At 40.6% G+C, this 14,681-nt stretch overlaps 2 protein-coding genes across 2 annotated transcripts in view; one reads left to right on the top strand and one right to left on the bottom strand.

Moving 5' to 3' along the window:
* The window catches only part of LOC119868939 (cytochrome P450 3A12-like), a 95,994-nt gene that overhangs the window by 25,279 nt on the left and 56,034 nt on the right, over positions 1-14,681 (top strand).
* The window catches only part of CYP3A12 (cytochrome P-450 3A12), a 35,686-nt gene continuing 34,668 nt past the window's right edge, over positions 13,664-14,681 (bottom strand). The window contains 1 exon segment of the mRNA NM_001003340.1: positions 13,664-14,101. Coding sequence (NP_001003340.1) covers positions 14,006-14,101 — 96 coding nt within the window. The 3' untranslated portion in view covers positions 13,664-14,005.

The raw sequence follows: 14,681 nt of genomic DNA, 5'->3' as shown, positions 1-14,681 counted from the left end.
AGCAGTCATCAAAAACCTCCCAAAACACAAGAGTCCAGGGCCAGATGGCTTCCCAGGAGAATTTTATCAAACGTTTAAAGAAGAAATCATACCTATTCTCCTAAAGCTGTTTGGAAAGATAGAAAGAGATGGAGTACTTCCAAATTCGTTCTATGAAGCCAGCATCACCTTAATTCCAAAGCCAGACAAAGACCCCGCCAAAAAGGAGAATTACAGACCAATATCCCTGATGAACATGGATGCAAAAATTCTCAACAAGATACTGGCCAATAGGATCCAACAGTACATTAAGAAAATTATTCACCATGACCAAGTAGGATTTATCCCTGGGACACAAGGCTGGTTCAACACCCGTAAAACAATCAATGTGATTCATCATATCAGCAAGAGAAAAACCAAGAACCATATGATCCTCTCACTGGATGCAGAGAAAGCATTTGACAAAATACAGCATCCATTCCTGATCAAAACTCTTCAGAGTGTAGGGATAGAGGGAACATTCCTCGACATCTTAAAAGCCATCTATGAAAAGCCCACAGCAAATATCATTCTCAATGGGGAAGCACTAGGAGCCTTTCCCCTAAGATCAGGAACAAGACAGGGATGTCCACTCTCACCACTGCTATTCAACATAGTACTGGAAGTCCTAGCCTCAGCAATCAGACAACAAAAAGACATTAAAGGCATTCAAATTGGCAAAGAAGAAGTCAAACTCTCCCTCTTCGCCGATGACATGATACTCTACATAGAAAACCCAAAAGTCTCCACCCCAAGATTGCTAGAACTCATACAGCAATTCGGTAGCGTGGCAGGATACAAAATCAATGCCCACAAGTCAGTGGCATTTCTATACACTAACAATGAGACTGAAGAAAGAGAAATTAAGGAGTCAATCCCATTTACAATTGCACCCAAAAGCATAAGATACCTAGGAATAAACATAACCAAAGATGTAAAGGATCTATACCCTCAAAACTATAGAACACTTCTGAAAGAAATTGAGGAAGACACAAAGAGATGGAAAAATATTCCATGCTCATGGATTGGCAGAATTAATATTGTAAAAATGTCAATGTTACCCAGGGCAATATACACGTTTAATGCAATCCCTATCAAAATACCATGGACTTTCTTCAGAGAGTTAGAACACATTATTTTAAGATTTGTGTGGAATCAGAAAAGACCCCGAATAGCCAGGGGAATTTTAAAAAAGAAAACCATATCTGGGGGCATCACAATGCCAGATTTCAGGTTGTACTACAAAGCTGTGGTCATCAAGACAGTGTGGTACTGGCACAAAAACAGACACATAGATCAGTGGAACAGAATAGAGAATCCAGAAGTGGACCCTGAACTTTATGGGCAACTAATATTCAATAAAGGAGGAAAGACTATCCATTGGAAGAAAGACAGTCTCTTCAATAAATGGTGCTGGGAAAATTGGACATCCACATGCAGAAGAATGAAACTAGACCACTTTCTTTCACCATACACAAAGATAAACTCAAAATGGATGAAAGATCTAAATGTGAGACAAGATTCCATCAAAATCCTAGAGAAGAACACAGGCAACACCCTTTTTGAACTCGGCCATAGTAACTTCTTGCAAGATACATCCACGAAGGCAAAAGAAACAAAAGCAAAAATGAACTATTGGGACTTCATCAAGATAAGAAGCTTTTGCACAGCAAAGGATACAGTCAACAAAACTCAAAGACAACCTACAGAATGGGAGAAGATATTTGCAAATGACATATCAGATAAAGGGCTAGTTTCCAAGATCTATAAAGAACTTATTAAACTCAACACCAAAGAAACAAACAATCCAATCATGAAATGGGCAAAAGACATGAACAGAAATCTCACAGAGGAAGACATAGACATGGCCAACATGCATATGAGAAAATGCTCTGCATCACTTGCCATCAGGGAAATACAAATCAAAACTACAATGAGATACCACCTCACACCAGTGAGAATGGGGAAAATTAACAAGGCAGGAAACCACAAATGTTGGAGAGGATGCGGAGAAAAGGGAACCCTCTTACACTGTTGGTGGGAATGTGAACTGGTGCAGCCACTCTGGAAAACTGTGTGGAGGTTCCTCAAACAGTTAAAAATATACCTGCCCTACGACCCAGCAATTGCACTGTTGGGGATTTACCCCAAAGATACAAATGCAATGAAACGCCGGGACACCTGCACCCCGATGTTTCTAGCAGCAATGGCCACGATAGCCAAACTGTGGAAGGAGCCTCGGTGTCCAACGAAAGATGAATGGATAAAGAAGATGTGGTTTATGTATACAATGGAATATTACTCAGCTATTAGAAATGACAAATACCCACCATTTGCTTCAACGTGGATGGAACTGGAGGGTATTATGCTGAGTGAAGTAAGTCAGTCGGAGAAGGACAAACATTATATGTTCTCATTCATTTGGGGAATATAAATAATAGTGAAAGGGAAAATAAGGGAAGGGAGAAGAAATGTGTGGGAAATATCAGAAAGGGAGACAGAACGTAAAGACTGCTAACTCTGGGAAACGAACTAGGGGTGGTAGAAGGGGAGGAGGGCGGGGGGTGGGAGTGAATGGGTGACGGGCACTGGGTGTTATTCTGTATGTTAGTAAATTGAACACCAATAAAATATAAAAAAAAAAAAAAAAAAGAAAGACTAGGGCTGAGGTCATCCTGAAGGCTCTCTTCACAAGTCTCAGTTGGATAGATTCAAACAGCTGGGCCTGGAATGCCTCGAGCTCCCCAGATATTTGTCTTACTAGATACATACAAAGATGATAGGTGGGTAGATAGATAGACAGATAGTTAGAGATAGACATGACAGATAAAAGGGTGAATATGGATAGATGATAAAGAGATAGAGATAGGTAACTAGATGATAGATATGGAATCCTATATACTTACATAGAGACTTCCACTAAAACACGTACAAAAAAGGATTTGCATCTTGAAACAAGATTCTATAGAGAGGACAATTATTGACTCTCTTCTTCTGCTGGGTGTAGGAACTTTCTTTAAAAATAAATTTGTTTTTTATTGGTGTTCAATTTACCAACATACAGAATAACACCCAGTGCTCATCCCGTCAAGTGCCCCCCTCAGTGCCCGTCACCCATTCACCCCCACCCCCCCGCCCTCCTCCCCTTCCATCACCCCTAGTTCATTTCCCAGAGTTAGCAGTCTTTATGTTCTGTCTCCCTTTCTGATATTTCCCACACATTTCTTCTCCCTTCCCTTATATTCCCTTTCACTATTATTTATATTCCCCAAATGAATGAGAACATACACTGTTTGTCCTCCGATTGACTGACTTCACTCAGCATAATACCCTCCAGTTCCATCCACGTTGAAGAAAATGGTGGGTATTTGTCGTTTCTAATGGCTGAGTAATATTCCGTTGTATACATAAACCACATCTTCTTTATCCACTCATCTTTCGATGGACACCGAGGCTCCTTCAATAGTTTGGCTATTGTGGACATTGCTGCTAGAAACATCGGGGTGCAGGTAACCCGGCATTTCATTGCATCTGAATCTTTGGGGTAAATCCCCAACAGTGCAATTGCCTGGTCATAGGGAAGGTCTATTTTTAACTCTTTGAGGAACCTCCACACAGTTTTCCAGAGTGGCTGCACCAGTTCACATTCCCACCAACAGTGCAAGAGGGTTCCCCTTTCTCTGCATCCTCTCCAACATTTGTGGTTTCCTGCCTTGTTAACGTTCCCCATTCTCACTGGTGTGAGGTGGTATCTCATTGTGGTTTTGATCTGTATTTCCTTGATGGCCAGTGATGCAGAGCATTTTCTCATGTGCATGTTGGCCGTGTCTATGTCTTCCTCTGTGAGATTTCTCTTCATGTCTCTTGCCCATTTCATGATTGGATTGTTTCTTTTGTGTTGAGTTTAAGAAGTTCTTTATAGATCTTGGAAACTAGCCCTTTCTCTGATATGTCATTTGCAAATATCTTCTCCCATTCTGTAGGTTGTCTTTTTGTTTTGTTGACTGTATCCTTTGCTGTGCAGAAGCTTATTAATCTTGATGAAGTCCCAATAGTTCATTTTTGCTTTTGTATCTTGCATGAAGTTACTGTGGCTGCGTTCAGAAAGGGTGTTGCCTGTGTTCTCCTCTAGGATTTTGATGGAATCTTGTCTCACATTTAGATCTTTCATCCATTTTGAGTTTGTCTTTGTGTATGGTGAAAGAGAGTGGTCTAGTTTCATTCTTCTGCATGTGGATGTCCAATTTTCCCAGCACCATTTATTGAAGAGACTGTCTTTCTTCCAATGGATAGTCTTTCCTCCTTTATTGAATTTATCTGTTTATCTGTTTTTGTGCCAGTACCTTTATCGAATTTATCTCCTTTATCTGTTTTGGTGTCAGTACCACACTGTCTTGATGACCACATCTTTGTAGTACACCCTGAAATCCGACATTGTGATGCCCCCAGCTACGGTTTTCTTTTTTAATATTCCCCTAGCTATTCGGGGTCTTTTCTGATTCCACACAAATCTTTAGATGATCTGTTCCAACTCTCTGAAGAAAGTCCATGGTATTTTGATAGGGATTGCATTAAATGTGTAAATTGCCCTGGGTAGCATTGACATTTTCACAATATTAATTCTGCCAATCCACGAGCTTGGAATATTTTTCCATCTCTTTGTGTCTTCCTCAATTTCTTTCAGAAGTGTTCTGTAGTTTTTAGGGTATAGATCCTTTACCTCTTTGGTTAGGTTTATTCCTAGGTATCTTATGCTTTTGGGTTCAATTGTAAATGGGATTGACTCCTTAATTTCTCTTTCTTCAGTCTCATTGTTAGTGTAGAGAAATGCCACTGACTTCTGGGCATTGATTTTGTATCCTGCCACACTGCTGAATTGCTGTATGAGTTCTAGCAATCTTGGGGTGGAAGCTTTTGGGTTTTCTGTGGACAGTGTCATGTCATCTGTGAAGAGGGAGAGTTTGACTTCTTCTTTGCCAATTTCAATGCCTTATATTTCTTTTTGTTGTCTGACTGCTGAGGCTAGGACTTCTAATACTATGTTGAAGAACAGTGGTGAGAGTGGACATCCCTGTCTTGTTCATGATCTTAGGGGAAAGGCTCCCAGTGTTTCCCCATTGAGAATGATATTTGCTGTGGGCTTTTTGTAGTTGTCTTTTAAGATGCTGAGGAATGTTCCCTCTATCCCTACACTCTGAAGAGTTTTGATCAGAAATGGATGCTGTATTTTGTCAAATGCTTTCTCTGCATCTATTGAGAGGATCATATGGTTCTTGTTTTTTCTCTTGATGATATGATGAATCACACTGATTGTTTTACAAGTGTTGAACCAGCCTTGCAATCCAGGGATAACCCTACTTGGTCATGGTGAATAATCTTCTTAATGTATTGTTGTATCCTATTGGCTAGTATCTTGTTGAGAATTTTTGCATCCGTATTCATCAGGGATATTGGTCTATAATTCTCCTTTTTGGTGGGGTCTTTGTCTGGTTTGGGAATTAAGGTGATGCTGGCCTCATAGAAGGAGTTTGGAAGTATTCCATCTCTTTCTTTCTTTCTTTCTTTCTTTCTTTCTTTCTTTCTTTCTTTCTTCTTTCTTTCTTCTTTCTTTCTTTCTTTCTTTCTTTCTTTCTTTCTTTCTTTCTTTCTTTCTTTCTTTCTTTCTTTCTTCTTTCTTCTTTCTCTCTATCTTTCCAAACACCTTTAGTAGATTGGTATGGTTTCTTTAAACGTTTGATAGAATTCCCCTGGGAAGCCATCTGGCCCTGGAATTTTGTGTCTTGGGAGGTTTTTGATGACTGCCTCAATTTCCTCCCTGGTTATTGGCCTTTTCAGGTTTTCTATTTCTTCCTGTTCCAGTCTTGGTAGTTTGTGGCTTTCCAGAAATGCATCCATTTCTTCTAGGTTGCCTAATTTATTGACATATAGCTGCTCATAATATGTTTTTAAAATCGTTTGTATTTCCATGGTGTTGGTGGTGATCTCTCCTTTCTCATTCATGATTTTATTAGAGTCTTTTCTCTCTTCTTTTTAAGAAGGCTGGTTAATGGTTTATCTATCTTCTAATTCTTTCAAAGAACCAACTACTGGTTTTGTAGATCTGTTCCACAGTTCTTCTGGTCTCTAGTTCATTGAGTTCTGCTCAAATATTTACTAATTCTCTTCTTCTGCTGGGTGCAGGATCTATTTGCTGTTTTTTTCTCCAGCTCCTTTAGGTGCAAGGTTAGCTTTTGTATTTGATTTCCTTCCAGTTTTTGGATGGATGCCTGTATTGTGATATATTTCCCCCTCGGGACTGCTTTTGCTGCATCCCAAAGATTTTGAATGGTTGTATCTTCATTCTCATTAGTTTCTATGAATCTTTTTAATTCTTCCTTAATTTCCTGGTTGACCCTTTCATCTTTTAGCAGGGTGGTCCTTAACCTCCACGTGCTTGAAATCCTTCCAAACTTCTTCTTGTGATTTAGTTCTAATTTCAAAGCATTATGGTCTGAGAATATGCAGGGGACGATCTCAATCTTTTGGTATTGGTTAAGACCTGATTTGTGACCCAGTATGTGGTCTATTCTGGAGAAAGTTCCATGTGCACTGGAGAAGAAGGTGTATTCAGTAGCGTTTGGATGTAAAGTTCTATAAATATCTGTGAAATCCATCTGGTCCAGTGTATCATTTAAAGCTCTTGTTTCTTTGGAGATGTTATGCTTAGAAGACCTGTCGATTGTAGAAAGCGCTAGATTGAAGTCACCAGGTATAAGTGTATTATTATCTAAGTATGTCTTAACTTTGGTTATTAATTGATTGATATACTTGGCAGCTCCCACGTTCAGGGCATAAATATTCATGATTGTTAGGTCCTCTTGTTGGATAGATCCTTTAAGTATGATATAGTGTCCCTCTTCATCTCTTACTACAGTCTTTGGGATAAACTTTAGTTTATCTGATATAAGGATGGCTACCCCTGCTTTCTTTTGAGGGCCATTTGAATGGTAAATGGTTCTCCAACCTTTATTTTCAGGCTGTAAGTGTCCTTCTGTCTAAAATGAGTCTCTTGTAGACAGCAAATAGATGGGTCTTGTTTTTTTATCCAGTCTGAAACCCTGCACCTTTTGATGGGGTCATTAAGCCCATTCATGTTCAGAGTTACTATTGAAAAATACGAATTTAGCGTCATCATGATACCGATTCAGTCCCTGTTCTTGAGGATTGATCCCTTGGACTTCTTTCTTTTACGGAGTCCCCCTTAATATTTCTTGGAGAACTGGTTTGGTGGTCACATATTCTTTCTGTTTCTGCCTATCTTGGAAGCTCTTCTATTCTAAATGAGAGCCTTGCTGGATAAAGTATTCTTGGCTGCATGTTCTTCTCACTTAGATGCTGAATATACCCTGCCAGCTCTTTCTGGCCTGCCAGGTCTCTGTGGAAAGGTCTGCTATTAATCTATTATTTCTCCCCATAAAAGTTAGAGATTTCTTGTCTCTTGCTGCTTTAAGGATTTTCTCTTTATCTTTGGAATTTGCAAGCTTCACTATTAAATGTCAAGGTGTTGAGCGGTTTTTATTGATTTTGGGGGGGGGGGATCTCTCTATTTCCTGGATCTAAATGCCTGTTTCCCTTCCCAGATTAGGAAAGTTTTCAGCTATGATTTGTTCAAATACATATTCTAGACCTCTGTCCCTTTCGGCGCCCTCAGGAACCCCAATTAAAAGTAGATTTTTCCTTCTGAGGCTGTCATTTATTTCCCTTAACCTATCCTCATGATCTCTTGTTTTTCTCTTTTTCCTCAGTTTCCCTCTTTGTCATCAACTTGTCTTCTACGTCACTCACTTGTTCTTCTACCTCGTTAACCCTCGTCGTTAGGACCTCTAGTTTAGATTGCATCTCATTTAATTTATTTTTTATTTCTGCCTGATTAGATTTAAATTCTGCAGTCATGAAGTCTCTTGAGTCCTTTATGCTTTTTTCTAGAGCCACCAGTAGCTTTATAATTGTGCTTCTAAATTGGCTTTCTTACATTAAATTGTAATCCAAATTTTGTAACTCTGTGGGAAAGAGGACTGTTTCTGATTCTCTCTTTTGAGGTGAGTTTTTCCTTCTAGTCATTTTGTTCAGTGCAGAGTGGCCAAAAACAAGTTGTACTGGAAAAAGGAGAAAAGGAGAGAAAGAAAAAAAAGAAAAACAAAGGCGGAGGGGGGGCAAACAGAAAACAAAAAACAAGGGGGAGTATCCTCTGATTCTATATACTGTAAATCCCTCGACTCCCCTGGAACTTTCCAGTGCTGCTTGGTCAATAACTTGCTTTTCCCCTGTCCTTCCAGCTGGTCTTCTGAGGGAGGGGCCTGCTGTGCTGATTCTCAGGTGTGAGCACTTGGGGGAGCTGCTCAGCCCCCTGCCTGGTGCAGGGCTCAGTGGGAGTTGTTTATCCTGTGAGGCCCCATGAGGAACAACAACAGTGGCAGCGGCCAGCTCTCCAGCTCTGGAGTCAGCTCCAGCAGTAGCTACCGCAGCTCTCAGTGTGCAGAGGCCTGGATGCTCCACGGGTGGGGGCAGGGGCGCTGATCTGCACGGCTCAGAGCCGCCCAGCAGCAGGAGCGTCCTGGCTGTTCTGTGCTCTCCCAGCCTCTGCCTATTCCGGGGGAGCGCCGGATCCTGGGCTGTGGCCCCCCACGCCCTGGGCTCCGGGGCCTGCGCTGCTGGAATCGAGCTGCTGGGGCCCCGCAGCCCCCTCCGCGTGGAGCCACGCCTCCGGAGCTGCTCCCGGGCTCCACCTTGTACACGCTGCAGGCCTTAAGGGAGCTCGGCCGCAGTGTGTGGCGTGCTCTCCTCCCGGGGCACAGGAGCTCTCTTAGTGTCCCTGGGAGCCTGAGGGCATCTCCGCCCCTCCTGGGGTCCTGCTCCAACTCCCTGCAAGCACCTTTCCGACCGGGAAGATTGGTGAAGCTTCTGCTCTCCGGTCGGGGCTTTCCTGTCCTGGGGACATTTGCCCCACAGCCTTAGCCTACTCCTCGCGGGGCCCCTCCCCCTTGGATGCTTTTTATTTCTTTATTTTTTTCCCCATTTTCTTACCTTCATAGAAGCGCGAATTCTTCTCACTGTAGCATTCCAGCTGTTCTCTCTTTAAATCTCAGGCCGAATTTGTAGGTTTTCAGGATGAATTGGTGGGGACAGGTGACTTGGGGACTCTACTCCTCCGCCATCTTGCCCCTCCTCCCCACGTGTCCTCCTTAATGACTGTCACCCAGTTATCCCATTCCCCCACCCACCTCCCCTTCAGCAACCCTCAGTTTGTTTCCCAGATTTAAGAGTCTCTCAGAGTTTGTCTTCCTCTCTGACTTTGCCCTATTCAGTTCCCCCTTCTCTTATGGTCCCTTGCATTATTTTTTTATATTCCATATATGAGTGAAACCATATTACATATATATATAATATATATCATATATAATTATATATTATTATATATTATATCATACTATATCATTATATGATATAATAATTACATCATTATACATTATATCATATATAATTATATATTATATCATATATAATTATCATTTTTTTAATTTTCAATTGACTTATTTCACTCCACTTCCATCCACATCAGTGTAAATGGTAAGTATTCATCCTTTGTAATGACTGAGTAGTATTCCATATATATAATACTATATATATAATTTTTATCCATTTATCTGTTGAAGGACATCTCAGTTCCTTCCACAGTTTGGCTATTGTGGACATTGCTTCTATGAACATTGGGGTGTAGATGCCCCTTTGTTTCACTACATCTGTATCTTTGGTTTAAATACCCAGTGGTGCAATTGCTGGGTCATAAGGTAACTGTATTTTTAACTTCTTGAGGAAGCTCCATAATGTTTTCCAAAGTGGCTATACCAGCTTGCGTTCTCAGAGTGAGAGGGTGCCCCTTTCTCCACATCCTTGCTAACATTTGCTGTTTCCTCTCTTGTTAATTTCAGCCATTTGACTGGTGTAAAGTGGTATCTCATTGTGGTTTTGATTTGTATTTCCCTGATGACAAATGATATGGAGTATTTTTTCATGTGCCTATTGGCCATTTGTATGTCTTCTTTGGAGAAATGTCTGTTCATGTCTTCTGCTCATTTCTTGACTGGATCGTTTGTTTTTTAGGTGTTGAATTTGATAAGTTCTTTATAGATATTGGATAATAGCCCTTTATCTAATATATCATTTGCAAATATCTTCTCCCATTCCATGGATTGCCTTTTAATTTTGTTGACTGTTTCCTTAGCTGTGCAAAAGCTTTTGATCTTGATGAAGTCCCAATAGTTCGTTTTTGCTTTTGTTTCCTTTGTCTTTGAAGACATATCTAACAAGAAGTTGCTGTAGTCGAGGTCAAAGAGGTTGCTGCCTATGTTCTCTTCTAGGATTTTTATGAATTCCTGACTCACATGTAAGTCTTTCATCCATTTTGAGTTTATCTTTGTGTATGGTGTAAGAGAATGGTATAGTTTCATTCTTCTCATGTGCCTGTCCAATTTTCCCAACACCATTTATTGAAGAGACTGCCTTTTTTCTTTTGGACATTCCTTTCCGCTTTGTCAAAGATTAGTTGATCATAGAGATGAAAGTCCATTTCCGGGTTCTCTATTCTGTTCCATTGATCTATGTATCTGTTTTGTGCCAGTATCATGCTGTCTTGATGTTCACAGCTTTGTAATATAGCTTGAAATCAGGCATTGTGATGCCCCCAGTTTTGGTTTTCTTTTTCAACATTCCTCTGGCTATTCAGGGTCTTTTCTGGTTCCGTATACATTTTAGGATTATTTGTTCCAGCTCTGTGAAAAATGTCAGTGGTATTTTGATAGGGATTGCATTAAATATGTAGAATGTACTGGGTAGCATAGACATTTTCACAATATTTATTCTTCCAATCCATGAATATGGAATGTTTATCAATCTCTTTGTGTCTTCCTCAATTTCTTTCATAAGTGTTCTGTAGTTTTAGAGTACCAATTCTTTGCCTCTTTGGTTAGGTTATCTATCATAGTTATCTTATGGTTATTGGCTATAGTTATCTTATGGTTTTTGGTACAGTTGTAATTGGGATCAATTCCTTAATTTCTCTTTCTTCTCTCTCATTGTTAATGTATAGAAATGCAACTGATTTCTGTGCATTGATTTTATATCCTGCCACATTGCTGAATTGCTGTATGAGAACTAGCCATTTTGGGATGGAGTCTTATGGGTTTTCCACATTAAGTATCATGCCAGATGCACTCTGAGAAGGTCACCTTCCAGGGATAGCTTGAACCTAATAATTAGGTGTTGTTTGCTGTGAGGTAGGTTTGGGGGTAAGTGACTCCAATCCTGACTTGTTTTTTCTTTTTTATAACTTTAAGAACCTTGACTTTGTAGAAGAATACACACCAGCTACAGATTAGGAGTAGGTATTCCTCAACTTCAGTTTGTCTGACTTTTTTCAGGATTTCTTTCAGGTTTGCCTCCTTGGCAAGCATATCCCAGAGGTGCCACTGAGTTTTTCTCACTGCATCTTATAGGGTGATTTGCCATCATTTCCTCCTGTTCCTGATGATGCTTACTGGTCAACTAGGGCTCCACTGTATGAGTTGCTCTTTCCTTTTGGTAACTCGTGAGTGTTTCAGCATTAGTACTCTGAAACTGTGTGAGTGTCCTCATCAATTGTAATCTATCTCTGTATTTATCTCCACCTTTGTGTATTTGTTTTCCTATTTTATTCAAGGGGTTATAATCTCTTCTTATTGTTAGTTATCATGATACCCAAATCATGCTTTATGGGTGGGTGAAGCCCCTCAAGCTGGCTCTGCATTCCTTGGACATGTCCCTATCACTGTGTAGCACAACCTGCTCCAAGTTCATCATGTGCTGTCTCAGAGTGGAATCAGCCATGTATCTGAGAAGCTCTAGTTCTTTTTAGTGGAAAATGACATTTATAAGCCAAGGTTTGGATACAAGGTGTTCTTAAGGCTCTTACAAAGTCACCATTTCTAAGAACTATCTGTGGAGAGAGGTAGGGGAAATGTGTTTTTACACACAGAGACAAACATTTCTACCAATCTATCATCTATCTATAGAAAAGCAGGACTTTACATTGACACACTCACTTTCAATCTCTGACTATATAGGCTTCTTTTGGTTTTCTCCCTTTCCAAATCAATGACTCCCTACTCTTACGGTAAAAAACTCCTGAAACCATTTATCATTAATATATTTACTTATTTGATAAATCCCCCTCCATGTAACTAATCCCTACTCCATCCCTCAACACTCATGAATACCCCCACAATTTTACTTGGGTTCTATACACTGTATTTAGGCTCTGGGGGCTCTTACCAGCCACACCTCCATATGGACACCCTTCTCACCTAGCTTGGGCTCCCACAGCCATGCCAGAATGCTCCATGTGGACACACTCCATGTGGACCCCCTCCCCACCCTACTCAGTCTCTAACTTGGAGTCAGGTCACTGTGACTCGCTTCTCTGTCCCTGACCTCCAATGTGAGGCTACCCTCTCGCCTGTGCCCCACCTATGGCTTAAGGACTGAATTATCTAGGAAGGAAAACAAAGGAAAAGGAGAGGAGAAGCGAAAGAAGGGGCTGGAAGGGAGAGTTGGAAAGGAAGAATCCTATTCATCTTCTGATACCAGCTGAAACAGACAAATGCTTTTAGCCTTTCTTCCCAAACAACTGGACAACCAACCGTCTCTTATTTGATGTTCATTGTGTCAGGACACTTGGGAGCTGAGGCTGGAACACAAAGACAAATATGTTCGCTGCCTACCAGAACAGCAGGGAAGAGGACACGAAAATATTAAATCAAAACTAATAATATAATACTAAGTGCCTCAATCAAGAGATATAAAAAAAACATGTGATCCAAAACCTGTAGAATTAAACTAGAAATATACATTCTGAGCAATAGGCAAAGTCACAGTAGATTAACTCTCACCTATCTTAACTGAGCACATTGGAGTTCTGAACAAGCTCCATTCACCCAGGGACTGTAATGGTCAAAGCATTCATTCACTGGCTCTCACTCATCAGTTCTATAGATTCCCCCTTAATGTGGATGAAACCATGTTAATACTTTTGTAAAGAGATGTTGATTGACTTGCTAAGTGTAATATTCAATGTAGAATATTCCAAATAAGACATGTGATATAAATGTCATTACCACCACCACCACAATAATTCCTGTTTCCATTAAAGTTTGTTGATAAAGTTTTATTCTAGATCAACACTCAGGGTAGTAGATGGTACAAACTGGGGGTAGTCTGTGTGAAACAGATAAACTGTGTCTACATGTCTGGCACTTATGAGCTACTTCCTTTATTCCCCATAATATATAATGCTCTACACAGATACCAGAGAAAGCTAAATGAATGTGTGGAATCCCTAGTCATCTGTCACAGGTTGTACATGAAGCCCACCTTCATTTCTGTTCTGTTTTTTTTTACGATAGTCACAGGGAGAGAGAGAGAGAGAGAGAGAGAGAGAGAGGCAGACACAGGCAGAGGGAGAAGCAGGCTCCGTGCACCAGGAGCCTGACATGGGATTCGATTCCGGGTCTCTAGGATCGCGCCCTGGGCCAAAGGCAGGCGCCAAACCGCTGCGCCACCCAGGGATCATTTCTGGGGTTTTTAATATATTTTTTATTGAAGTTTGATTTGCCAACATACATTGTAACACCCAGTGCTCATCCCGTCAAGTGCCCTCCTCAGTGCCCGTCAGTCACCCCATCCCCCCACCTGCCTCCCCTTCCACTATCCCTTGTACATTTCCCAGAGTTAAGAGTTTCTCATTCTGTGTCACCCTCTCTAATTTTTCCCACTCATTTTCCCTTCTTTCCCCTACAACCCCTTTCACTATTTCTTATATTCCCTACATGAGTGAAACCACATAATCAAAGGAAATTGAGGTCTCTGGTGTTCTGGGATAGTTTCTTGAAGAACAAAAGGAAGTCCTTAGGGAAAGTCAGGCTCCATTTACACTCCCATCTCTTGGCTCAACCTTGAGAACAATGGGCTTTTCAGGTTGAATAATCCCTTGAGCATTTAATTTCAGGGGGATCTGCAACAGTTAAACAAGTATATGAGAAACGACCATGAAAATCCAGCTAACAACAGAAGCAAAGCAGGCAAGTTATATGAAGGACAATAATGCATTACAAATATATAAATACTACTTATAGATTCATATATCTCTGATTCTTTAAAATTATTCTGTAAGTTGTCAAGACTGGAGTATGTAAGCATTCATCCATCACTCATTCAACAGAGTATCTACTGACCACCCACTCAGTACCAGGCTGGAGACAAACTCATATTGGTTTATATACTTTTATATTTAAATTTTAAGTAAAAAGGATGAGTATTTAAATTTAAGACAGATTCTTACCCATTATGGCAAACAATTTTGAAAAGTGAGAGAGATAATTTTGTATACGTTGAAGCTTGTAGGCCATCCTGAGTGTTTATTACACATTTTATCATATGAACATCTACACTGATAAACATCCTGTACTCTCTCCCATGGAAACATCCATCCATGATAACAGACTAGCATGGAAAGGGAGCACAGCCTGACTGGAGAAGGTGGAGCCAAGTAGCTAGGATGGCCTGGACCATGGGACTCCTTCACATCAGTCAGG

This window comes from Canis lupus, unplaced genomic scaffold (assembly GCF_011100685.1).
Source record: "Canis lupus familiaris isolate Mischka breed German Shepherd unplaced genomic scaffold, alternate assembly UU_Cfam_GSD_1.0 chrUn_S1776H1973, whole genome shotgun sequence".
NCBI lineage: Eukaryota > Metazoa > Chordata > Mammalia > Carnivora > Canidae > Canis > Canis lupus.
This window is presented reverse-complemented; position numbering and strand designations above follow the sequence as displayed.